At 49.1% G+C, this 25,239-nt stretch overlaps 9 protein-coding genes across 9 annotated transcripts; 3 read left to right on the forward strand and 6 right to left on the reverse strand.

Moving 5' to 3' along the window:
• Positions 1–1,221: 1,221 nt before the first annotated feature.
• On the reverse strand, positions 1,222–1,728 carry FMAN_05434 (uncharacterized protein; the record flags this gene model as incomplete). Its single annotated transcript, XM_041827907.1, has 1 exon — positions 1,222–1,728. The coding sequence occupies one exon, from the start codon at positions 1,726–1,728 to the stop codon at positions 1,222–1,224; it is 507 nt and encodes a 168-aa protein (XP_041678824.1).
• Positions 1,729–2,555: 827 nt separating this feature from the next.
• On the reverse strand, positions 2,556–3,302 carry FMAN_05433 (uncharacterized protein; the record flags this gene model as incomplete). The annotated part of the gene is made up of 1 exon (XM_041827909.1): positions 2,556–3,302. The coding sequence occupies one exon, from the start codon at positions 3,300–3,302 to the stop codon at positions 2,556–2,558; it is 747 nt and encodes a 248-aa protein (XP_041678825.1).
• Positions 3,303–4,005: 703 nt separating this feature from the next.
• FMAN_05432 (uncharacterized protein) lies at positions 4,006–4,506 on the reverse strand (the record flags this gene model as incomplete). The annotated part of the gene is made up of 1 exon (XM_041827910.1): positions 4,006–4,506. The coding sequence occupies one exon, from the start codon at positions 4,504–4,506 to the stop codon at positions 4,006–4,008; it is 501 nt and encodes a 166-aa protein (XP_041678826.1).
• Positions 4,507–7,404: 2,898 nt separating this feature from the next.
• FMAN_05431 (putative sugar transport protein STL1) lies at positions 7,405–9,074 on the forward strand (the record flags this gene model as incomplete). Its single annotated transcript, XM_041827911.1, has 2 exons — positions 7,405–8,790; positions 8,838–9,074. The coding sequence occupies 2 exons, from the start codon at positions 7,405–7,407 to the stop codon at positions 9,072–9,074; spliced, it is 1,623 nt and encodes a 540-aa protein (XP_041678827.1).
• Positions 9,075–10,472: 1,398 nt separating this feature from the next.
• FMAN_05430 (uncharacterized protein) lies at positions 10,473–11,645 on the reverse strand (the record flags this gene model as incomplete). Its single annotated transcript, XM_041827912.1, has 1 exon — positions 10,473–11,645. The coding sequence occupies one exon, from the start codon at positions 11,643–11,645 to the stop codon at positions 10,473–10,475; it is 1,173 nt and encodes a 390-aa protein (XP_041678828.1).
• Positions 11,646–12,352: 707 nt separating this feature from the next.
• Positions 12,353–15,608, reverse strand: FMAN_05429 (uncharacterized protein; the record flags this gene model as incomplete). The annotated part of the gene is made up of 6 exons (XM_041827913.1): positions 12,353–13,033; positions 13,104–13,655; positions 13,708–13,893; positions 13,941–14,009; positions 14,059–14,115; positions 14,163–15,608. The coding sequence occupies 6 exons, from the start codon at positions 15,606–15,608 to the stop codon at positions 12,353–12,355; spliced, it is 2,991 nt and encodes a 996-aa protein (XP_041678829.1).
• Positions 15,609–15,989: 381 nt separating this feature from the next.
• Positions 15,990–16,874, forward strand: FMAN_05428 (uncharacterized protein; the record flags this gene model as incomplete). The annotated part of the gene is made up of 1 exon (XM_041827914.1): positions 15,990–16,874. The coding sequence occupies one exon, from the start codon at positions 15,990–15,992 to the stop codon at positions 16,872–16,874; it is 885 nt and encodes a 294-aa protein (XP_041678830.1).
• A 389-nt stretch (positions 16,875–17,263) lies between these two features.
• On the forward strand, positions 17,264–23,145 carry FMAN_05427 (uncharacterized protein; the record flags this gene model as incomplete). Its single annotated transcript, XM_041827915.1, has 11 exons — positions 17,264–17,354; positions 17,411–17,495; positions 17,548–17,782; positions 17,833–17,892; positions 17,945–18,010; positions 18,065–18,295; positions 18,366–18,504; positions 18,551–18,985; positions 19,033–21,189; positions 21,237–22,743; positions 22,791–23,145. The coding sequence occupies 11 exons, from the start codon at positions 17,264–17,266 to the stop codon at positions 23,143–23,145; spliced, it is 5,361 nt and encodes a 1,786-aa protein (XP_041678831.1).
• Positions 23,146–23,306: 161 nt separating this feature from the next.
• FMAN_05426 (uncharacterized protein) lies at positions 23,307–24,554 on the reverse strand (the record flags this gene model as incomplete). The annotated part of the gene is made up of 1 exon (XM_041827916.1): positions 23,307–24,554. The coding sequence occupies one exon, from the start codon at positions 24,552–24,554 to the stop codon at positions 23,307–23,309; it is 1,248 nt and encodes a 415-aa protein (XP_041678832.1).
• Between the last annotated feature and the right edge of the window lie 685 nt (positions 24,555–25,239).

Below are 25,239 nucleotides of genomic sequence, written 5' to 3' on the forward strand. Positions count from 1 at the left end.
ATTGATTTGAGATGAGTCTGAGGAGTGAGTCGAGTATTGGGAGTGGACGCACGGTTGTTGGAGGTTTGGGTAGTTCTTTGTTGGCTTGAGTCAAATGCAGGGTGAGGGCAGGGAATGGGAATGGGATGCTTTGTGTGTGCTATTTTGGGAACGAGAGTGCCTGAAATAGAAATGAAAGGAAACGATTGAGGTCTTTTATTGACAGTGGTCCTTGTGATATGAGTGAGTGTTGCTGGGTGTACTTCAATGCCGTAGAGGGGCAACAGCGCGCGATGTTACTTCAATTGACCCTGGTGCGTTTTCTCGCGGTAATCGAGCCTTGGTCAGTTACGTTTCTTTCACAGATCGAATGAGATGTGAAAGGACTCAAGCGATTACAACTCTGCTTAGATGCAATTGGATCATTTGCTTGGCAGGAGACTGAGCTTGTCCATTGCTCTACCGGACACGACGTACCCATCATCGCAGGGACGGGATGGACAAAGAGGAAGCTTGGTAAGACAGAAAGACCATGCGGAGTGAGTGTAGGAGTTGTATGAATGGCGTTGGATCAGAGAAATGTTTCTTGGGTGGAGGGAGGTGCTAATCGTGAGGTGGCGTAAGTGTGGGTTCAAGAGGGTGACTGATGCATCGAAGGGTACCTTGGGATACGGGTGCAAGGTGAAAGAGAAGGATGATACAGGAGTCAGTGGAGAAGGGAAGAGATCATAGTGCAGTTGAGCATTGCTCTTGGGGATGTTAAGGCTCGTCTAGCACGCAACGCCTTTATGATGGAAGCAGGTGAGCAACTTGACGAGACAGAAACGCACAGACTCTCTACAGCTGCGTATACCAATGTTCAGAATGTGTAAAACAAGTCGCTGTTGTATATTGTCTACCCATATCTTCAAAGAATGTCTTGTAAACAATCGCTTAGCCAAATGCGCCCATCTGTATCGGTCCCTCTCATATGCGGTTACCGTCCACCGGTCGTCGCAATATCTGGAACGGAACTCGGTCGCTCTTAAGATCCAACTCGACAGTGTATCCTTAGGTCACGTCAGATGACTCCTATGAGAAGCCAGCATGGCTCGACTTACATCGTAAACGCTTCACTTGAGCCTCAAACCATCCGATTCAGTCACTCTCCTCTCTAAACCCCATTAGTGTCAATGCAAGCAAGACTGCCTAACTGATGACTTGCGGAATCGGTGGCAAGTGCGGGAGACGCGGTCCTGCACGCTATAACACGGTCTGCGTATCGGAAGTAGGCGTCTCAGGCGTCTCGCACGGAATGACCGTCACCGCCAAAGGAGAGAAAAAGTGGCGCCGAAGGTCAAGAAGCTCTCCATACATGCGATGTGTAGAGACGCGGAATGTGATGGGCTCCATGGCTTGGATTTGGTCTGGGCTGAGGCTGCGCCAGTCGTGGGAGGGAGGGTCGCTGTGGAGAGCAGGCCTGATGGTTATCTGTAGCCAAACCTCCGATGGCCGAGTGAACGTGACGTTCCAGTAGCCGTCAATGCGGTCTTCGGGCTCGTATAATATGCGAGGTAGGGGATGATAATGTTCGCTGAGGTTTGTTGTCAGGAGGGCTTCATAGTAGGGGTTCCTCATCATCTCGACAACGCGGGGATCTGGTGGACTTTGATCTTGGGAGCTTTGATCTTGGGAGCTTTGATCTTGGGAGCTTTGATCATGTGGGCTGGCGAATATTCTTGCCAGGCGGGATAAATGGTAGTCGTTCATTGTGGTTATGATGATTTAACGAGAGACTGATGATGATATTGATGAAAGAGAGAGAGAGAGAGAGAAGAGAGACCACGGGTAGACTTGGTGATATGATGAAGAGTAAGAACCAAGTCCAACCTTCCACTCGGATGATCACGAAAGAAGGAGCCAACCAGTACCGAGTGCATCTGTCATTGCCTAAGTATTAGAATTGCTTAGGCAGGGCCTTTAACCAAAGTGATAAAAGTATTTAGGTAAATCTAGCCTAAGCTTACGGGATTCTTTAATACGGTTATTTAGATTGCCGGGGCTGGAGAAGGTGGTATTATGTTGTTCATTGCAGTTAGCACGGCGAAGATATGCCCTGCGACGAGGTTCCTCGTGTGAATTGATACGCATTCTGTCGAGGTCGCTGATATTGACGTTGAGGATTCGTATGCAGGCACCATGATGAGAAGAGATTGACGGATCAAGGAAGAGAGAGGAGAGGGGACTTGGACGGCTGCGAGGTGTTGCTATTGGCAGTGCGAAGGTGGAGAGTGAAGGATATGAACTGCACTCGGCCATTCTCACGTAACTATACTAAGATATTGAGGGGTGCGCTTCAACTGATCTCAATGGAGTCTACTAATTTTCTCATTTTTCAGTTCTTATACAGTCTGTATGAACCCTCTGATAACCCTTCGCAGAAGTTGTCTTGACAAATTGCCTAACTCAAAGCTCAAAGTACTGTGTTGAAAAGAGAGAACAATCCGAATCAACCTTACAACGCTATCATGATATGCGTGCAATTTCCATGCCTCATCCGCTCATGCTACCTCAGTTCCACACTGACAAGCCCAGCATCACTCTCGAACACACAAAACCTCAATCCCAACAGCCCTCCCAAACGCAACCAAACTCTCCTCACTAATCGGTTCACTAAAGACCAACTCCCCCTCCCCACGCCCAATCCTCTCCTCCACATCATCACAAGACTTGGCCATGATGATCGACCACGCACACTCACTCCCAGACGGTCCCCTCCGGAAGCACGTCAGCGTCATCCCCGGAACAATCGAGGGTGGACGACCTGTGTTGCTCCCATCTGGACTGGCTGCCAGTCTCGCAAGCCATATGTTTCGCGGGCCGGGAACACGCCAGCAGATGTTAACCTGGGGTCCTGTCGTGTCGCAGTTGACGACGTAGAAGCCGCCTGATGCGATGATGCATGCTCGGGAGACTTGGGTTAGTCTGCGGCTGGAGAGGATGGGGGCTGAGCCGTCGTAGATCGCTGGAGGTATTTCGCTCCGTGGAGGCTGGCTGTCTTGCTCTTGTGCGCGTTGCTGATACTGCCGTTCTTCCTGGCGCCATCGATTCAGCGCTCTTTCAGGGAGACTGTTGATGTCAATGAAACTGACACAGTCGTCAAAGACAACTAAACCGCTTCGCGGCAACTCGTCTACATCTTCGATTGCTGTTTCTTGAGTGCGAGGTTCATCATCCGTTTCGGGTGTATTATCGTCGGAATGTCGAGGACGACCTCTCCTTGTTGGAGTGTGCGGTTGAACAGCGTCATGTTGATGATCGTGAAGATGGTGATGTCTTGCCATTTTTTAGTGACTTGGGTTGAGTTATTGGAGTGGTAGAAGTGTTGTAGTGTGGGCAGGAATTAATGACGAAAGATATGGCTTGGATGCAACGTGAGTTGACTTGATCAGCTGCCATTTGCACTGACACGAGGGTGAGGCTGTCACTTTACACTTGTGAATCATTACACGGGACGCACAGTTTCACGCAGCGACTTGCTGATTAAGATCATTCCTCTTGCATTCTGTTACATTTACATGCTTTTCTTCATGCCATCCCTCTGCCATCACCTCCGTTCAATCTCTCCACCCTATGCGCATAACCTGGTATGACCTCGAATCCTACAAGTCTACCCAGAGTAGACATACTCTCATGATCACCTGGACCTGTATGGATGACACGACCCTCTCCACGCTCGAAATCATCGTAATTGCGATCGCTAGAACTGCACAGGATCATGGATATCGTGTCTTCTGGATCAGCAGGTGACATTGCGAAGGTTGTATGAGAAAAACCCGGCTTTCTCTCAGCTTTCATGAAAGACATGATGCTCTTGAGAGGTTCATCAATGGGTTCGCCGATTCTACCGAGCCATATGTTTCGCGGCCCAGGAACCCGATAGCAGATGTTGACTTGTGGACCTGATGGGTCGCAGTTAAAGACACGAAAGCTTTCATCCGCGGAGATGACGAGGGCCTTGTCGATGACCGTTATATGGTCACTCTGTCAAGGTTGAGTAGCACTGTTGCTGGTTTCTCCGCGAGAAATGGGCTGCTCGGAATGGGCGCTGGTTCTGGCCTTCTTTCTTGGGGGACCTTCTTGGTGATCTTCGTTGTTGGGCTGAGTGTTTGTCCAGCGAGCTTGTGCTTTGGCCGACTGAGCGTCGAGATTGAAGAGGCTGAAGTAGTCATCAAATACTGCGAGGCCAACTCTGCTAGGATCGATTTTTGTGAGAGGCTCGTCCTGCTGGACTTGGCTGGTAGAGCGATCCTCGGGGTTTTGCTGGTCTTCGGTATCACCCCTCTCACTGTAATCCTCCTCCTCCTGTTCCTCCCCCTGCTCCTCCTCATCTTCAGCCAATGGCTCCTCATTGTCGTGACCGACCGCCTCTTGGTTCACAGGCTCATCGTTTTGCGGGGCATTTGGAGGTAGACCAGGCGGGAAAGGGTAGGTGTAATGGTAGTGGTAATGATGGTGATGATGGTGGTAGACATGATGCTCTTCCATCTTGACGCACCCGATGACGCAGTCGGGATGAGCTATCGCAGCGACCTTGAGTGCTGTTGCGTTGCGATGGTGAGATGAACGGAGAAGAAATGAAAAGCGCGAGGCTGCTTTTGTTGTTGATGTGAGCGATGACAATGCTGGCGGTCTTTTGCACCAGCAACACAGAAGAGGCTGCCATTTCGCGACTGTGAATCATTGTCCGCAAATGTGACACTGCCAGACAATGGCAACTCCAGTGAGAACGCTCTTAATATAATAACTACATAAGTGTGCGATAATAGAGTAAAGAGAGTATTCTAATGAAGCGAAGCATTGTACCAAATACGGTATTGTGATGCTGAAGGTGTAAGCTCACGGTCGCATTCTCAGCGACCATCGACACCATGGGCGCTCACAACCACAACTACCATCGCGATCAGCAATGCAGTAAAAACGAGATCAAAATAAAAATACTTTGCACTCGTGAGATTGATAATTCGCAATTCTCGATTTCATGAAGTCGACGTTGATCTTCACGAGTGGCGATTTTCCCCAGCTTCAATCCCCTCCAAAAAAACATGCATCATAACTCCTCCCCCAGACCCCAAACCTCCGCATCCCATCATCTCGTCAACTTAACCTTGTGCCAGAAAAATACCGGCCCAGGAGCTGGAGAAGTCCCTGCTTCTCGGTGTAAAGCTCGGCGAAAAATCCCACACTCAACTCCATTGTGGGTGAGATAAAAAGGGTCCACGAGGTTGAGAGTGACACTTTTAATACTGGGTCGCGTGTCACAGGTTTAGCACGTCAGTCAATTAAAGGCCATCACGACGAGCAGCAATGAACCTGGAGAGCATGTGGAAGAGATGATGGTGTAAAAAACTGGCTACTCCGTATATTAATGTTAATTAACTTCAATAGCTCACTGTCACTGAGCATGAGTTGACAAGACCCTCAGCCCAAAACAAGGATATCCCATATCGTCATCTTGGCAGTCTCGTTAAACCCTCATTATGCCCGCCTAGACGCTCGGCTAACTCCCGTTCTTGCGCCGCTATCCGCCTGCCAAGGCATCTTTTCTCCGTCGCAAGGATCGCCAAGACAAGAGCGGTTCCGAGTCTCATTGGCACGCATGTTGCATGCTACTGTATGTACCGTGGAAGGTGGTTGTGAGAATGAGATTAGTTGCGGCTTAAAAGCTGACGAATCTGAATCTCACAGAACCGCAATTGCCAAAAGAAGCAACCCGAGAGAGTCACTTGAAAGGAATCGTAAAGTTTAATTTGCGCAAAGGGATCGGCGTATACGACGGTCTTGAGTAAGGGAGTGTGGATGATCAGTGCTGTCTATAGGTTGAGATAGGAGATAATCCGATGTCGGGTCAATGGATAACAATGGCAGTCTTTGTATCAGTAAGTTCACTTGTAATCATGCAATTGTCCATATCCTGTGCAGCCAAGTTTTGGTGGTGGTGATGCCAATGTTCTAGCATCGCCAAGTTTACAAGTTCAGGTCCCAACTGATGATCTCCCGCGGCCAAGAAACGTGCGTTCAACGACGTGCATTTCCTGTCCCTATTTTCTATCCAATTCTATGGAATTGTCAGTAAGATCAACGGTTTGACAAGCAGCCCAGATCAATTGGACCCTTTGATCATCTTCCCCAGACCCAATTCACCGTTGAATGTCATCGCGTGAGGTCCACTGCAAACACCACTGAATGGACCTAACCTCCACTGAAATAGCAAACCTCGCATTTCGAGATTGTTTTCGCTTGCAAGAGAAAACTCTGAACTTTATTGCACTCTCCACGTCAATTAAACATTTCCAAGGCAGAGTAAGTCCTCACAACGATAATTTGTCACCAACAACCACTCCGAACCACAAATTCTGCCTCTTCTCCACGTAAACTGGAACCTCAATCACGCATTGAGCTCTTTGTCCGCTCCTCATAAGGACATGATCTTCAGTTCCCACCCCCGACCTTTGAGGCCCGATATTTTTTCACAATCCCCAGGTTCCTGTTTTTTTTCGCCATTTTTTTTTTTTTAGACGAGAGCTGTGGACTTTGGGGAAGACCATTTGATCGTCATCCACATGAACCATCGACTGTAAACCACCAAAAGCACATTAATTCTGGTCGTTATTAATCGTATAACTTCACGTGTAGAGCCTCGGCTTTATCATGCTTAATCGCTAGCACCATCGTGGGCATATCCCCTGAACCAATGACGTCTCTGCCGCTCTAGATGATCGCCACGACAGGGTTCTCTGCGACCAAATAGAACGTTTCATCCGCTAGCACCAAGGGAAAAAACATGCCGTTTTTTCAGGCGCCTTTGCCGCCTTGCACTTGACGTCACGGTTTTGTCTGCTTTCAGTAACACCGAGGTTTGCCTGCCCTGCTTCTTGGCAGATCCGAAGGAGTCGGAAGACGGCATCTGCAGTGTGCGTGCCCTGTAAGGCAGCGCCTGAAACTCACGGTGGTTAGGTAGAGTGACCTACCGTGGTTAGAGCGACTTCCAGTGCTGTGGATGGGGTTTTAGTGGTGAGTTACAGTGGACGCCTTGTGAACGACTCAGGCGTGGGGATCTCCAATATTCCTTCGATCCACCCGCTGTGACACTCCAGGTCTTTCAAGGGACTTTTTCGTTCTTTGACCAACTTTTCGACTTCTTTCAAGGATGATCGTCACTTCCAACCCGTGGAGATAGTGGACCGTACGTGGAGAAATAGTAATACACTCACTTCAGAATTTTCGCATCATCCCAGACTCCCTCTCCCACTTACACTCTCGCTGTCAACATATAAACCCTCTCTCCTCCCCCAATGCCTCCCTCACCAGGCTCCCCCCATCCTCCCAGCTCTAGACGAGCTCCCCCTTCAAACATAGCAGGTCTATAGCCCCCCTTCCGTCACCATGCCTCCCTCCTTCGCAGGCCTGACGGGCAAGAAATTGTCCCTGGCCATATCTACCGTCGCGACGACAGGTTTCCTCCTCTTCGGATATGACCAAGGTGTGATGTCTGGTATTATCGACGCAGACCCTTTCCATGATTACTTCCCCGAGACCAAGGATAGTACCATGCAGGGTTTCGTAACGGCCATTTACGAGATTGGTTGCTTGCTCGGCGCCATGTTCATCCTCTGGATTGGTGATCTGCTTGGTCGTCGAAGGGCGATGATCCTCGGTGGTTGGATCATGATCGTTGGTGTCATTATCCAAGTCACTGCTATGAAGGGCCACAAGGCTCTTGCGCAGCTCATCATCGGACGAACAATCACTGGTGTCGGAAACGGCATCAACACGTCTACCATCCCAACATACCAAGCTGAGTGTTCCACCACCACCAACAGAGGTCTCCTCATCTGCATCGAGGGTGGTATCATCGCCTTCGGTACCCTCATCGCATACTGGATCGACTACGGCTGCTCCTACGGTCCCCAGGACCTCACATGGCGCTTCCCCATTGCCTTCCAGTGTGTCTTCGGTCTTATCCTCTGCGTCTCAATGGTCTGGCTGCCAGAATCCCCCCGCTGGCTTCTCACCCACGACCGACACGAGGAAGCCGAGCGTGTCATCGCCGCCATTCGCGGCTTCGAAGTCGACAGTGACGAGACTCGCGCTGAACGCGACCGTGTCGTCGACTCAATTCGTGCCTCCGGTTTCGCTGCTCAGAAGAGCACACCCGTCAAGGCTCTCTTCACTGGTGGAAAGACACAGCACTTCCGCCGTATGCTTCTCGGTTCGGGATCGCAGTTCATGCAGCAAGTCGGTGGCTGCAACGCTGTTATCTACTACTTCCCTATCCTGTGCACCGACATCTTTGGCGATAAGAACTTTGCTCTTCTCCTTGGCGGCGTCAACATGATTGTCTACTCCATCTTTGCAACTTCATCATGGTTCCTTATCGAGCGTGTTGGTCGTCGCAAGTTACTCCTTATCGGTACTGCTGGTCAGATGCTTTCCATGTTCTTGACAATGGGTTTCCTCATCCCTGGTGGTTCTGACCCTGGTAACAATGCGCCTCAAATCTCAAAGGGTGCTATCGCTGGTCTCTTCACCTACATTGCTTCGTTCGGTGCTACCTGGCTGCCTCTTCCCTGGCTGTATCCCGCTGAGATCAACCCCCTCAAGACCCGCGGCAAGGCCAACGCTACATCTACCTGCACCAACTGGCTGTTCAACTTTGTCATTGTCATGATCGTCCCCATCATGATCTCCAACATCCACTGGGGAACCTATCTCTTCTTCGGCTGCGCCAACGCCACATTCTTCCCCATCCTCTACTGGTTCTACCCCGAGGTAAGCATCCCTACTTCGTCTCTGCAACCACAACTAACAAATCACAGACTGCCAACCGATCTCTCGAGGAAATTGACATCATCTTCGCCAAGGGCTTCGTCGAGAAGATGTCCTATGTTCAAGCCGCCAAGGAGCTTCCTTTCCTTTCTCACGAGGAAGTCGAGCGCGAGGCTATTCGACTTGGCCTCGTTGACGAGTCAAGCCGCGGTGGAGTTTTGGAGAAGCCAAATGAGGAGAGCGGCACAGTCCGCGACGACTCTGGCTTTAACTCTGAGAAGTCTTAGATTTGCTCATGAGATTTGTTTCATATAGAAACGTTTGTGTTAGAACACATTTTGGATACCCTTATTTTTACTTTAGAGTCATAAAGACTTGGAGCCATTTGGCATTATAGAGTTATAGATCAATAGACCACTATAACGAACATCAAACTTAACCCATTACCTTGACGACTTACACCGTGATCTCCGCATCAAATCTCCAATTTACAACGTGTGGCGAAAACTCTTTCCCCGACATTTCCCCCCAAAGCCCCCTTTGGAGATTAGATTACTCTTACCTAAACCCCGTGGAGACGAACATGACGATCCCTTCCTTTCAACATAATTAAAATTGGAGAAGCGCCCGGAGGAGTCCTCCGCGTTTACCCCCAGGAACCACTTGTTTTTGTTTTTGTGGAGTTGGTCTCAGGCAGCTATTTCCTTTGACTTTGAAGCAGTGGTAGGGATGAAATATGGTTGGTTGATTGGTTTACATGCTCATCGGCGGATGTCCCGTTTTGGAAAGCCGAGAACTGAATCATTGCACTGCATTCAGTATGAACAGTCTGTTTGGGAGGAATCGTATCGTGGACTTTTTGTTATCAAGACCCATAATTGGCGTATCTTGCATTTCTTACCTGCCCCGTGGGGATATGGTTGCGGGATTGCTGTTAAAACGCGGAGATAAGCATACATGAGCGTTGGAAGCGAGTATGAGAATGACATCAGTGATTTTGAGGGGAGAGCTCTGAAGAGTACGGAAATATGCGACAACTAAGTCGTATAAATAATTTTTCACGACTTGCACAATCAGAGATAAGTGATACTGAGACTTAGGGTGCAGATATTTACATCTCTGCCTACCCTAAGCAAGAATTTGCAGAGTCGAGTTGTGTCAATGAATAAGATATCAAAAAGAGAACATCAGTCCAGAGGTTCTGGTCCTTTGCGCCTTGGTATATTTCTTTCACATTTTAGAGGAAATCTGGTCAGCACCATGTTCTACGTGCATGAGTACTCAAAAAATATTTGCGCAAGGGTTGAGGTGAAATCTCGAGGGTTTAAACATTGTAGAAGCTCATACCCGTAATTTAGTTATCGCCTCTGTTGAAAAGATTGAAGATGAACGTGCCGAATGCAAGAGGCTATATAGGTGTAAGAGGGTTTGTATTGGCCGGGTTGAGCCCTCGTGTTGGTGTAAGTGATATCGTGAGGTGAGCGCCACAAAGCGGGTCGATTTCTCGAGGGAGATTTTTGTTCAATAGGTTCAGCCATATCGATAATAAGGATCTTCAGCCTCCAGGGAGCAAACGAGCTTCTAACCCTAGGCTATGTTATCACAACTAACTAGTTCAATAGCCCCCAAGATTGAGATATTCTAAGACTCAAGGTTCCTAGTGTAAATATCTACACTATATGTGCTTAAAAAGGCCATATGCTACGGAACCAGCTTTTCTGAGGAACCTCGTAGATCATCCACCCAGTGATAGGCTTTATTCCCGATTTCTTCTCATCTACCTCCTCGTTATGTCCTCCGTCTTCATCAGGATCCAACGCAGGGACATAACCTTGAGGACCTGGGACAACTTGCATACCAACAGATCCAGCTTTCATCTTGCAATTATGCAAAGTACCATTATCGTCAATTTTAACCGGAACGGTGACGTATCCACGGGGAATTGTCTTCGTATCGATAAAGGGATACATCAATCCCCCAAGGCTACAGTTTTCTCGACTGGGGGGCTGAACCTTTCCTTCGTCGTCCCAGTAGCAAAATGCAGTGATCCAGCCTGTCATCGTGCTGGAACCCGACATGCACTGCATATCGGCAATTTGATTCCAGAATGCATGGACTTCTGGGTCGGTTGGTTGAGCGAACGAGAGAATCATGTTTTGAAGAATTGGTCGCAGGAGCTTGGCGAACTGAGTCGGTTCCTCGCCCATGCCATCCAGTTTATCAAGTCTTTTGAGAATGTCTTCGTAGTCGGTTACTTCTCCGAGCAGTGTCACCGAAGGGATACCGCACGTCAAAGTTACTTCGTAAGAGAAGTATCTCTGCAGTGCGCCCATTAGAAGCACAGAACCAACAATCCGATCACTATCGGTAGTCGTCGAGAACGACGGAAGAACCCATTCTCGGAAAGAAGGGTCCTTGATATTCTTGGCAATCTCGAGCGACATCATCTGAGAGAGTTTTCCGTAATCAGCAGTATGCAAAGTCCCGAAATCGAGAACCTGAAGCTTTATCTGGCCACCATGGCTAACGAAGTAATTCCGCATCTTTTCGGAGTTGGCGTTGATGTAGGCGCCGAGTTGAGTGATGATAGCAAACCAGATATCCTCGGGGCGAATGGTAAGATGATGGTGGTCGCTGTACGCGTGGAACGCCGACCAGACAAGACCATTCCTCGAGAGCATGACGTGATTTTCTTCAAGAGATCCGTTGAATGAGAACGAGCCCTGGATGATGTCTTTGGGTCCGTCCGCTTCTTGGGAACCAGCTCCCGGTAGGAGCTGGGAAGTGTTTTCAACTCTTGGATCGGGATGATGCCAGGAATTGACTCTACTATTGGGAATGGCGACTGTGACAGGCATTTTGGTTGTATCAAGATGCTTTGATTGACAAATAAGTGTTTGGATTATGATGAAGAAATTGATTTGTAGTGTAGATTGCCAGCATCATTCTTTTATAGGTAGAATGGTTTGTGATGAGGTTGGGGGGGGGGGTTGAGAGAAGCTCCAGCCCGTCGATGACAATTGTCTATCTGGCTACGGAAATCGCCGAATTACCGCGAGTAGAAGTGTGATACTCGTCATCAGTTGATGAAATAGCTGCACGTAATGGGGTGTGCGGATGCTTCAGGCAACCGCCTTGGCTGGGGCACAGCACTTGTATCAATATGGTTTGCCTAATTACCCAGCTTCTACAACCTATCGGTCCATTAATTGGAATACTATTCTCCTCCACGATGGCAAGACCTGACTCGTGGATAAGAATAACTCGGAATCGTGGGTATAGCGTGGGATGATACCTTGGCGAGGGGTTAGGACTATTAGCTGCGACTGACCAAGTTCTGACGAGTCACCAGAAACAAGGTTGCTTCTATATTCCATTAGATTCATTTATCCTAAGCTTAGCCCTTATATCGCGCAGACCGGGTCTTCAGATCATAGTGCAACACGTCAGCAGATTCGTTCTTCGTATGCCCATGTCGACGTTGGGCCTTAGGCTACCAGAGAGGAAAGTAATCATTGACCTGGTATCTAGACCCTCTTCTATTATAGACCATACAACTCATGTACTACATTCCCTTCTTCAGGAAGAACCCAGCAAGCGTTGCTATATGTTCCAACTGTTCAAGCGAAACGCCCTCACTCCTCGACAACTTCTCCGCAACACCACTAAACGTATGCCAAACCTCTATATACTTATTATTCGTGTTCTGATTAGTCCCAATCCAATTCAGCGCATAAGCCATCTGTGTACGACTCCGTATCTTCTTCAAATCCTCTTCGTCAATGGAGATATGGCTGTAGTTAATAGCAACCTTTGGCTCCAACTTTCTATACTCTCTGGTGTACAGGGCTCCTAATCTCACGCACTCGATCACAAGCGCTGCTAGGCCCGCTGCTAGACCGTTGGCGACGGAACTACCAGAGTGAGCGTCGAACTTTTCTAGCTGAGTTTTGGTTTCGTTGCTGTCGATTACAACTTCGTGGCCGGGGAAGATGAAATCTACGGTTTGGGAGTCGCCGACTGTGTCGACTATATTGCCGGTTGCTTTCGCGGCGCCGATTCTGAAGCAGTGATGACTGCTTGCGTGGGGATAGCTGACGTCTGCGGACTGTCCTTGGTCGCTGGCTGCGCAGAATATGAGACAGCCGTGTTTGCCGATGGCGTTGAAGATTGCGGTGTCGAACTGGCTTCTTAGTGGTTCTTCAGGGGGTTTGATGGTCCATGACATGCAGATGATCTGGGATCTCTCTTGGCAGCGTAGTTGATAGCCTAGCTCGTTAGAATCTTGAGCCAAAATCACCGAGGAAGTCTCTCACCTTTACGGCACTGTCGGGCTTGATCTGAAGCTTCTTGGAATTTCCTGACCAGAAAGTCTGTAGCTTTATAACATGGATAATAGCACTAGGGCAGATCTTATGAATAAGCCTGGCCATTAATGTCCCATGGCCGGAGGGTGAACTCCAGTATGGCGGTACACGTGGTGTCGAGCCTCCTGTTTGGTGATCAAAGCTCTGGCCTAGAAAAGTGCGATCTCTGGTGTCGTTAAGATCAGGGTGCATGATATCAACGCCATCATCGATCAGCGCCACTTCGACCGGTGGCAGAGAGGGATTATTGCCCCTCAGAGCCTTGATTTGTTTGAAGCGTTTTGAGAAGCTCGTCATGCATTCCATCCACTTGTGGGGATCGATTGAACGTTGCAGTGGCTGAGGTCTTGCGTCGGGGACTTGGACTTGTGCCATGCGCACGCCACCGCCTGTTTTGGGGGGTATTACCTGGGGTTTGGATCTTCCTTCGGGCCAGGAGTCATGTAATCGTTTCTCAAAAGCGTTGAGGTTCTCAATGGTTCGTTCGCGAGACTCGAGGCCCTAAGGGATCATGTTAGTGGTAGGACGCCAGGACTCATGGGTATAGACGCACTTCATGCTGGAACAAGTGAATGACTTCCAGCGTAGGTATAGATGCTAGACCTTCCTTCTCGGACCACGCTCTGAGAGTCGAGTTGCTGCCACTCCATTGGAGATGAACTTCGCGTAGATGAGTTCCGATCTTGCGAAGGGTGAGTGCATCGAGATCAAGACGTCTCCAGTCAAGAATTTCAACACCCTACAATATCTCAGTAATTGGCAATCACCAGGAAACCCTAAGCTTACAAGATCCTTCAAACACTCTTCGATAGCTTCGTCACTATGGGAAGGCTTTTCCATATCTTCTACAACAACCTGTTCCGTTAACCTTACGAGGATTTAAGTAGGTTCTCAAGTATCTCACCTTGATGATTCGCGTGACAGACTTTCCTCTTAGCCAGTCAAAAAAGAATGCCATATCCTGGTTCTGTCAGCGACCAAGTATCTCTCATAGCCAGTCTTCCTCACCTTTCTCCCTTGATGTCTCACATCAGGCTGTTCTCTACCTCCCTTGAGTCGAACTCTCGGAAATCCAACGTACTGTAGTGCTGTGTCAAACTGCAAATGCCCGAAATACTTCTTAAAGTCATCTTGGCTAACTGTGTTGGGTGGTCCAAAGTCAAACCAAAACTCTTTATCTGGATCATCTGGTAATCGTAAGCTATCCGCTGCTTTCTCTGGACTTAGGTTCCGCAGAGTCTCGAGTTTTAGTAGATTGCTGATTGTCCTCGCTGCATCTTCCATCTCCTTCTCCTTCGACCCAGGCTTTTGTACTACCTCTGGCCGAGTTACTGTTCCTGTTTTGACTCGAGTTATCGGCGTCAGGGACGGAGATTGCACTGGAGTTGTAGCGCCTTGTGGAGTTGCGGCAATCGAACCTCTTCGCTTCACGCCTGGCGGAGGACCCATGCTTGTCTTTTCCGAGCCCGACTTTTCTGTCCTCGTTAAGACTCTCTTTGCATCCTTCTTGGGATCTACGCCTCTTTCAAGTTTGTACCCTACTCTCTTTGGGGCTGCTGCTGTGGGCTCTTGGACGGCTAGATCCTGAGCACGTCTTCGTCGACTCTCCAGGAACTTCTTCCGGGTATGGTGATGGTATTGGTAGACTGATAGAGTGCGATTGAAGTCATCTGGATCTTGAATAGATTCTTCCAAGACGTCAGGACATGAGCGTAGGATCTCCTTGACCACTTCGACTTGACTGTTGCAACAGCACTCATACTCAACTGCACGGTGAAGAGCGGTGCGGCGCTTAGTGTCCCGTACAAAGAACATGTCTCTAGGAACAAAGCCGCATATCTTGGTAAAGAACTCTGTTCTCTTGACTCCATTGTCAAAGATACAAGTCGCAGCGGCATGTAAGCAAGTAGTCTCACTGTTCTCGTCCCTGTTCTCATATCTTTTCTGCAACAGAGCATTATACTCTTGGCACGTAGTATCCTTAATCTTCAAGCATACCGACCAACCAAACAGCGAGTTATTAGCCAGCAGCGCGCTGGTCAGAGGAATGCGCTTGTTGTTATCCGGCGACCAGAGTAAGTGCGCTGGGAGTTTGCGAATGGCTCGCCACATCAGCCATTGGAGGTTGACGGGCGGTTTGTGAATTCTGTGGTCGTAGTCTGCGAGAAAGTGAAGAAAGTTCTTCCCTTCCTCGGTTGTGTTGTGCCATTCACTAAACCTGTCGTTGACGAATTTGAGCTGTTGGCTTGCTTTGTCGCTTGATTCATATGATTGTAGGTTATTAGATAGTATTCGTGCCTCTTCGACATGACGCTCAAATTTGGCTTTGACGGGATCTTCGTCTAGTAGTGTTACAGACGCAGCTGGGAACTCATCCTCGTCGAGGTAAACCTCGTCGTCATCTTCCTCATGCGCTTGAGAGAACCCATTGGTGGCTTCATCGCTGTGATTCATAGTGACTCAACATTCACAGAATGGTATGCAATTGGAAGATGGGAATGAATGAGAAGGTTGATTACGTGCATAAGTTAGAGCTGGTTTGTCAACTGAACAGGCCTGAGCCGCTTGACAACAGGGGTTATCAGCCTCCTCTTGGGGGCATCCACCTAATTTCTGGTTATTGGCTCCCGAACCGCCCAAATCCCTCCATGGTCAGCATGTGCCACTCGCTGCGGGGCGTATGACCTTGGTGCTTGGTACCCTTGCAGGTGTCCAGATCGAAGACCCTTGCAAGCGAGAGTAAGGTTTCGTTGGAAGATAAAGGTTTGGATTATCGCATAATGAATCAGGCCCTCAAAGCAACGGCTCAGAGTATATATCAGAAGCTTGATAGCGATGACAACCTCACAGGATTATGAACAGACAGATGAGCCGCTCTTGGTCGTCGAGACACCGTTGGAGCACCAGGTCATCGGCGAAGATGACACTGTACGAACTGAAAATGCCTCGATGAGCGATTGGGAGAGACGCAACATCATTGAACGAACCAGCGGCAGCATCCATACTCGCGTTGAGCTGCTCTCAGTCATTCATGGATCATACAACGAAGGAGGAGACAAAGCCACGCTGATGGTCTTCCGTTTCCGCTTTGACCCTCAGAAGAGCTCACGAAGAGTCATCCGAGCCAAAGTTGAAATCGAGTTCTCTGCCACAGACGATTCATATCTAGAGGTAGATGCCATCGCGCCCGAGGAACGCTGGACAGTGATACCGACCACCGACACCGAGACGACAACACGCAGCGGCCAGTTGAACCTGGGTGCTTCAGGCGTACCATTCCTCGAGGCCGGTGCTACAGCAAGTCTCGAAAGATCGTACAGCAGGGATGTCACCGGTGCGACCACCATCACAGGCAGCATAAACCTCAGTACGGAGAAGAACTCGGGTGATTCTACAGTGGCAGTGTGGAATCTGCAGGAGAACGAGCGCCGTAAGACGGGCGTGCCGGATTCAGTAACGACTGCGGTTCTTGTGCGACGAGCTGGAGATGAGCGTTTTAACGCTGAGGTTACGCTGCAGGCTGACGTTGACTGGGTCACTGGGTGGGAACGCAGGCTTTCAAAGATTCCATTGGATGATCCGATTCTTTTCAATCCTAGAGAGACAGGGGGGCCTGGCAAGAAGGGGAGGTCTTACGGTGCCAAAGACTTGGCGAGTGTTGATTTGAACGAATTGTGTAAAGTGAGAATGGCAGTTGAGGCTCCGTTTGCTGTTAAATAAGACTCTGGAATTGAGATTTGGTGATAGATTTAGTCAGTCTGTGGGAGTAATCATTCTATCAACCCATTACTCGTAGCCTCACTGAGTCACAGACCATCGCGAGTTGGCCCGTGCCAGCTGAAAGGCCTAGGGTAGGGATATGCATGTAAGATACAGGGATCATGGGGATGTCTGCGCCTCGCAAACTAGTCACACTGATTATTTGCAGCGCCGCCTGGTAGTATGACCGTGCCTAGTGTGCCTCCCCCTCTTTGGAAGGACAATCTCTTGTTCAATCTTTGCGAGGCTCTCGCAGTAGGCTTTGACTGCCCAGCGATACTCGATTTGTGTTATCGGCCAGAAGCCTGACCTCAACCAGCAGAGCTGGACGCTCTGTTTCTGTTGTGACCATGGTCGAGATAGTGGTTCCCGAGGCGGAGAAACCCATTTTGAAGATCCCCACAGCAGTGGATGAGAGCGGTTACCGGCAGTATCAGAAGTGCAAGTCACCTGGGGAAGTCTCATTGTGTGTAGTATATACTGACAGCTTTGCAAAGCCGGTTTGAACGTAATCCAAGATGGAGAACAGGAACCGAGCCATAATGATGCTTCAAATCATGAGACCCCAGTTGTTCCTTTTGAGTGAGTACTGGTAATCAGGTTCCTGAATAGTACTGATTATATGGCTCTCTAGTGTCGTTCTTATTCACGGAATCTATGGTTCAAGTCCAGATTCGTGGACAACGGGATCTGACTCAATATGGATCAACAAAGCCCTTGCTGGTGCATCAGAGAACAAAGGACGATTAATGTCCTACGGCTATCACACAGATATCGAGAATGGGAGATATTACACACCATGCGGTGTTTATCATGAGGCAGAAGCATTATTAGAAGCTCTCCGAAAGCTTCGGACATCCGAGATCACGGTTTGTCATCTTGATTCCCTTTCCTGACGCTACTGACTCATGTCTCGAAGGAGGCTAGACGACCGATACATTTCTTTTCTCACGATGTTGGAGGGACTATAGTGAAGGCGGTAAGATCACTTACGGAGTGGCTTGGGCGAGAAGTGCAGCTAATCGATGTAGGCGCTGGCGATGGCTACAGATGACCAAGATAAGTATGCCGATATCTTGCATTGCACACGTGCTATGGTGAGAAATTAGGATGAAGTTTACTCTCGGGTTGCGCTGACTGACCGATGATAGTATTTCTTCGGCTATCCTCACAGACATTCCTCCGTTGGCCTCTTGGAAGAGGCTGTGCTGCGATTGACGGCCCAGAAACAACAAAAATGGTCTGGTCATATGGTTGGGTACGCCAAAAGCCTCACAGACACGATTATCAAAGTGAATGATGCGTTCCTTGGGACCCAGATGCTTACTCAGGCCAACTTCATCAACGTGGTTTCTAATCTCCACTTGGACCTATCACAACAAGTTCGTTTACCAATACTTTGCAGTATCTGGAGATTCTTAAAGCTACTGGTTTGCTAATACACTGTAAAAGGTCTTTCCTCTCTGCATGTCCACTACGGCCACTCCGTTTGAGCGAGTGGTGAAAATGGACAAGTCGAACTCTGATTTGATCCTGGCCGGAGAAGACGGGTTCCATCCCGTGAACGATATCCCGGACACAGACTGGCTTAGTAGGTTATTCATTGATCACAGGATAATAACTAATACCACTCTCAGTGGGAAGCTTTACGGGCGAACAGCACGTTGCTCTTCGTATGATCATCAACCAAGCGTCGCCAGTACAACCATATCAAAATGTTGATAATAACTGGCAAAACTCCGACCTCTTAGATTTACCGAAGCGGAAAGAAACGTTAATAATGCACATGAGATGCTCTTCTGGTGCTGAAGCAGCATCCGAGAACGCCAGCTTCTTTCTGGACAAGAACAAAAGCGGCACGTTCCATCCATTACTTTATATGAAGTTCGATGCTCGTGATACTAGATTCAACAATTGCGACGCCATGATGCGGACATTCCTCGCCCGTATTGTGTGCAATAGACTACAGACTGAGAGTGTCGCGTCGAGGTCGATGGATGGTCTTATTCGTGCCGGAGCTTTACACCGAAACAACCTGTCTGAGGAGCTGGAGACTCTGCGGTCTGCAAATGGTAAGCAAAAGTCAAGCCAAATGATTACAGAGCTGATTTATATACAGATATGAAGTCGGCTATTTACGTGCTGGGGTGCTTTGACGAGTGTGATGCGTCTTCAATATGGTTTCTCACTGCGATGCACAAACTTCTGCTCAGGAAAGAGCAGCGTATCAAGATATTGGTGGTGACAACAAAAGGAACTCACGGAGACGGCCTCATCGCCTCTGCTCTATCTGGGTTTCCTCTAGAATATGTCAGAAGCATCGATTACCATCCCGAGGAGCCTAGTCCTTTTCCTGTTGACACAGAAGCATCGAAACTCACGAATAAACTCGGGGAGAGTGTTGGGACATGCATACATCGAGATGTTCAACTTATACTCTCGAGCTGTGCAGGTGATCATGATCTATGCGAACTGGTCCTTGAATGGCTCGGAGCAGGCACAGGGCAAACCGCACGTACTGAGAGGCTACTTGACAAGCCCCTCACCCCAACTATCGTATTTGCGGCAATACTACAAGATATTGCGGAGTCGCACCGGCCATGGGCCAAGATACTGCTTTCTTGGCTGCTCGCCTGCTACCGGCCACTGCGATATGACGAGCTCCGCCATGTCTCTAATATTGTTTGGCTTCAGCTAGAGAGGGATCCAATCACTGTATCTTCTCAGACGGATGTTTTACGCAGCTTCAACGGACTACTCACTTCTGTGAACGGCGAGATCCAATTCAAACATCCTGCCACCCGTGCGTGGCTCGAAAGTTGTCACTCAGCTGACGACGAAGACAAATGGTATGATATAGTCAGGACGAGCTGCCACGACAAGGTACTGCAAACCTGCATAGACTATATCCAACATGCTGCAAGGAATCTGCAAGGCTCGGTCCTGTCGCTTCCTTATGCTATTGAATTCTGGCATAAACACTGGCAGCGAGTCAAGACATCTGAGAAGCATGTGCAGGACTTATTTTGCAATGAGTCAGTGTTTCAGTTTTGGGCAAACTCACTTTTTGCTTTGCCCAATGCGCAGTTCAAGTCTCAGCCAAGTCCTTTACAGCCTCTCGCTGTCGCAGCTCACTTAGGCCTGACGACGGTTGTAGAGGCGCTCTTGAAAAGAAGCCACGATCAGGCCGAGCTACGCGGCCAGGCTCTGGTTGAAGCTTGCAGAACAGGCAATGTTGCTACCATTCGGCTTTTGATGCATTCATATTCAAATGGCCTGGACTTTGACGATGAGCATCTACACGAAGCTGCGAGAGTTGTCAGTCACTCTAGTAACGATGAAGCACTTGAGGAACTCGTCAGCGGAATACCCGAGCCTCCTAAAACGGATCCAGTGGCAGAAGAGTCTGAAGTGAGCCTCGAATTCACAGAGAGTCAAGAAATGATCGCTTCGCAGGGCGATTCCTCGGAAAAGTCGACAAAGCACGATCCCGAGGTTAAAAGCCTTCGCCCTCAAGAGCGTGTATCCGGCCCCCTTGATTGGCTTGTCATGCCCATGTACAGAGCTGCGAGGTCAGGATTGAATGGCGTTATAACTAGACTCCTCCAGCTGGGAGTATCCCCCAACCCCCCGAAAGGAATAACCCCCTATGGCAATAGCTACATATCCGCGGCAGCAGTCAACAACCGTGTGGCCAGCGCAAAACTACTTATCAACGCAGGAGCAAGTCCAACAGCAACAGACGACCAAGGATATACTCCGCTGCAAAAGGCTATCTGGTGGGCTTCTGGCGAGACAGTCGAGTTCCTACTTTCGCACGGCGCTTCTGTCAACGATCTAGACCAGGATAACTGCACGACCTTGGGGGCTGCTGCTATGTGGGGTTCCTTTCCAGCACTGGAGGCTATACTCTCTCGCAAGGACGAGGCTGACCGTATGGCGGATGATTCCGAATGGCACCCAGTGATTCAAGCAGTTGAATACGAGAATAAGAAGTGTCTGAAGCTTCTTCTCAGCCACGGCTTCAGCCCTAACATTATCACCTCTAAGGGCGAGACGGCGCTGAGACTAGCTATTCAGAACAAAAGGCTCGATCTCTGCAAGATGTTGCTAGAGAGCGATGCTGATCCGGATCTAACTCCTGATAAAGTCAATACGCCACTTATACAGGCAATTTCTGGGGAACAGTTGGATATAGTCAAGCTACTGATCGAGCACAAGGCCACAGTAGACAAGCGTGAGGCGCCACCAGATGACGGATGGTCACGCACACCCAGTAAGTATTTGATACGTCTTGAGAACTGCATTACTGACTTTTTACAGTGCATGTGGCCGTCGACTGGAACCGTCCCGAGATTGTCCAGTATCTCCTTGAGAAGGGAGCAGACCCCGATGCTCGAGACTCGGACGGAATCCCAGTGGTAGGCTCTGCAGTCAACAGCGGACATACAAACATGGTGCAGTGGCTAGTAGATGCAAAGGCAGACGTGAACGTCGTCTACACCCAAAACAAAATCACGCCGCTGCATGAAGCATATCCCTATCCCGAGATAGTTCGTATCCTCCTCGATCACGGCGCAGACATCAACAAGGGCAACGTAGAGTTGCGAACAGCACTGAACTTTGCGATACGCGTAAATAATCTCGCCCCAGTTCAGGTTCTTCTTGACGCCAAGACTAAGCCTGATATCAATTCAGCCACGATCTACGAGGACTTACGCATAGTGATACCTAGCGGGTACGTCGGGATTGTCGAGGCGATGCTCGAGGCCGGCGCTGACGTTAACAATGTCAATGAGAAGGGCGAATCGCTACTGGCGTATGCTATCAAGCTTAATGCATCTAGTCTTATGGTCAGCAAGATTCTCGAATACAATCCTGATCTGGACATGAGGGACAAGAAGGAGAATACAGCACTTCACTGCATCAGCAAATTTACAACCCTCGAGACGGTCCGACTTGTTGTTAACGCTGGTGGAAGGCTAGACGTGTTGAACTCTGATAAAGACACGCCGTTTATTGTTGCTATTGGGGCTCAGATGGATGATGTGTTCTTCTATATGCTGAAAAAGGAGCCCTCGCTACTGACACAACACTTTATAACGTCCCAGCAAAGGGTCACAGCGCTTCACGAGGCGTGTAGGTTTGGTTCGCTCGCTATGGTTCGATCACTGATAGACCACGACATGGACATCAATTCATGCTGCGAAGGGCTGTATGGAACACCCCTGATATCGGCAACACTCCGAAGTGATCTACTATCATCTCCCCTAGCTAGCGACATAATCGCTCTTCTCCTCGTGAACGGAGCAAACCCAAGGACTACAGGGGGTTTATTCCAATACCCTCTCATCTCAGCATGTCTGTCTTGCCCAGCAGATACCATCAAACTACTTCTCAACTCAGAAACCTCGCCCCAAGATCAGGACTCTTTGAATCGCAAGGCTGTACATCTGGCTTGCTATAATTCTCTCGCGGTTGTCAACCTCCTGGAGATTCCTGACTCGGACTTTGCGGTTAGGGATGTGGCTGGTCGAGTACCTTTACACTATGCTGTGATGACAGGGGATGTTGAGCTGGCAGAGGTAGTGCTAGAACGCTCTGAGAGGGTAGGTGTTGGGATCGATGTGAAGGACGATGATGGGTGGACACCACTGCTCTGGGCTGCTCGTGCAGCACGGATCTGGAATCGACAGCTTGAGGGCGAGGGTTCAACCAATGTTATGATCGCATTCCTCTTGAAGCATGGAGCTGATCCTAGTATCAAGGGGTGCGGTGTTGGCAGAGATTGGACAGTCTGTGAGGTGGCATACTATCACCACGCCGACTTGTAAGCAGCCCCTACTATTCACATTAACAAAAGCTAACATGTTCCAGCGTCGAAGATCTAATAGACCAGCCAAGTCACAGGAAGATCAGGTCGAGAAAACGGGGCAGTGCTCCAGAGTCTCACTACTGTGATTGTTGTTTGATCGAGTCTCATGGTATTTTCTTCGACTGTCAGATTTGCTTTGACTTCAGTCTTTGTTTTAAATGCTACAGGAACGCTGACAAGATACATCCTGAGCATTCGTCGTTTGTTCGATGTGGGAGTGAGTGGGTTGAAGATGATGTTGCCAAGGATGAGGATGTTCAGGAGATCAGTTTGGATGATGGTATTGGCGATCAGGATGTGCTGTTGGACCTTGAGGAAATACCCTACGAGGATTTTGATAGCGAGGTCTCAGAATAGACGTGTAGGCGATACCGAATTTGTGCAATGTATCCAAACTGAGCTCGACAAGAGTGTCCCGGATAGGACTCTTCGGCCTAAGCAGATTGGTCAGTCTTGTCAGGTAGCGTGCGCTGTAATGGTGAGCATACTGGCCAAACTCAGATCTATTCGTCTATCGTTTATAAGCTTGAAGATCTTCCTGTATCTGAAACTTCCTTCTGCAACCAATCTCTCCACCCAGCATCTTTAAGAATAAATCTGGCTCTCGCCTCAAGCCACTCCGTGTTTCCCCAGAATCCCCACGATGCTTGGAAGCGACACCAATCAACCAGAGCGCACTCCCAATGCCGAACAAGAGTATCCCAATCATAATCCAAGGGTTCCTTGTCAGAAGGTCGGCGGCTCAACAATATCTCATGATAGAGATACAATAAAGCCTTTTCACCCCGGTCCATGTCCATTTCTTCAGGGAGGGATGGACAGTCGGTTAGCATATCGAGAGGGACAGAGCATGTGAATAACTTGGCCAGATCGCAGACTCCCAGTCCGAGACCGACGTATTGAAAGTCGAAGAAGCAGACATCATCTCCCAACTCGGTAGTAAAGAGATTCTCAGACTTGACATCGCCATGAATCAACGTTTCGAAAGGTCGACCAGTCGGTGTGAGGAAGTCAGCTACCACTTCAGCAGTAGACTTATCGGATCCTTTAAAAGGCGCGCAAAAGGCATCTGACCACTCGGAGTATGTATCGCCAGCAAGGGACTTGTACTCTGTGCGTCGAGTCGCGAGATAAGTGTATCCCCCATTCAACCACAACTTGCTTCCCCCAGTTTGCCCCGCATCTCGTCGCTTGAACTCATCCAGAGGAGGGAGGAGGTACTCGTCCAAATTTGCGGGGAGAAATTTCCACGAGTTGCTGTGGAATCTGGCGAGCCATTCTAGAGCAGACTCAACTTGTCGCGGGTTCAGAACAGATCGCTTCCCTCCTTCTACAGGGAACTTGACTCTCAAATCGGTAAGAATTGTAGCAGTGAGGCCCCGTAATTCTCCATCTTCATTTTTCGACTTCCAGCTTGACGTCAGACAGTGAGCTACTGCGACGTCATCATCCAACTGCGGAGCAACATGTTCGTAGAAATACTGCTCAACGTCGTAACTCAGTATCTTTCGCAGATGACCTTCATCCGTGGGACCAGGCGGCGGCGATATAAGCTTGAGAATCAGGAAGAACGTATTGTTTGACTCGGCTGCATGCAGGTACTTGCGCACTCTGCCAGCAGTTTCAGCGTCCTTTGGTTTTGCGGTGAGTGCGCAGATATGGCCGTATCCTGCCCACAGCGACTGAATCTCTTGGAATGATGTGATCTTCAAGCCTATAGGCTCTAAGAGAACCTCGGCGGCACGTCGGGAGCTTGTGTCTGCCATTTTGAGTTTGATGTGAGGTTATCGCGAAGTTAGAGTTAATCAGCTACGCTACGTCATTGAAGCTCAGCTCATCGGCTCGGATTATCATCTCGGAGTGGGGCGGCTGAACCTGGAGGCCTCGGTTCGATGGCAAAGTTGCGTTGAAATTGCAGTCGAGGCGAATCCTCTGCAAGAGGATTGCAATCGTAAAAACACCTACTCAATCGAGCGATATACACGAGGAGGGGTTACCATAGCCTCAGTGATCCCTGTTCTGATACAGAGGATGCCTAGCGAAATGATAGGGCTGAATAGCGACAACTTGCCAAGATCCCGCAAAGGCATGGCGGTGAACATCGGGGAATAGATAATTGATTGACGTAGGCTATGCACACTAGTTGAGCAGCTATTCATAAGGTCCCTATAACACTCCTTCTGAATGGACAATAGATAGCCACGTCGACGAACTTGGTCAGACTAAGACGGCCATCGCAGAGACGGGCTACCTCAATTCCATCATTTTGAGGATCAATTCCCCCTTTGATACCACGCCTCTTTTGAAATACCATAACGGGATGGTAGTGGCTGCGGAAAACAAGCATAATCTGCCACCAAACAAGCTTGTTAGACGAGATGATTCACTCGCTTACCCCTGTTCCCCAGGGCTGAGTTGTAAGCAAGGGTTGCCAGTGGCGTTGCAGGGGAA

The sequence above is a fragment of the Fusarium mangiferae genome (assembly GCF_900044065.1).
Source record: "Fusarium mangiferae strain MRC7560 genome assembly, contig: FMAN_scaffold002, whole genome shotgun sequence".
Taxonomy (NCBI): domain Eukaryota; kingdom Fungi; phylum Ascomycota; class Sordariomycetes; order Hypocreales; family Nectriaceae; genus Fusarium; species Fusarium mangiferae.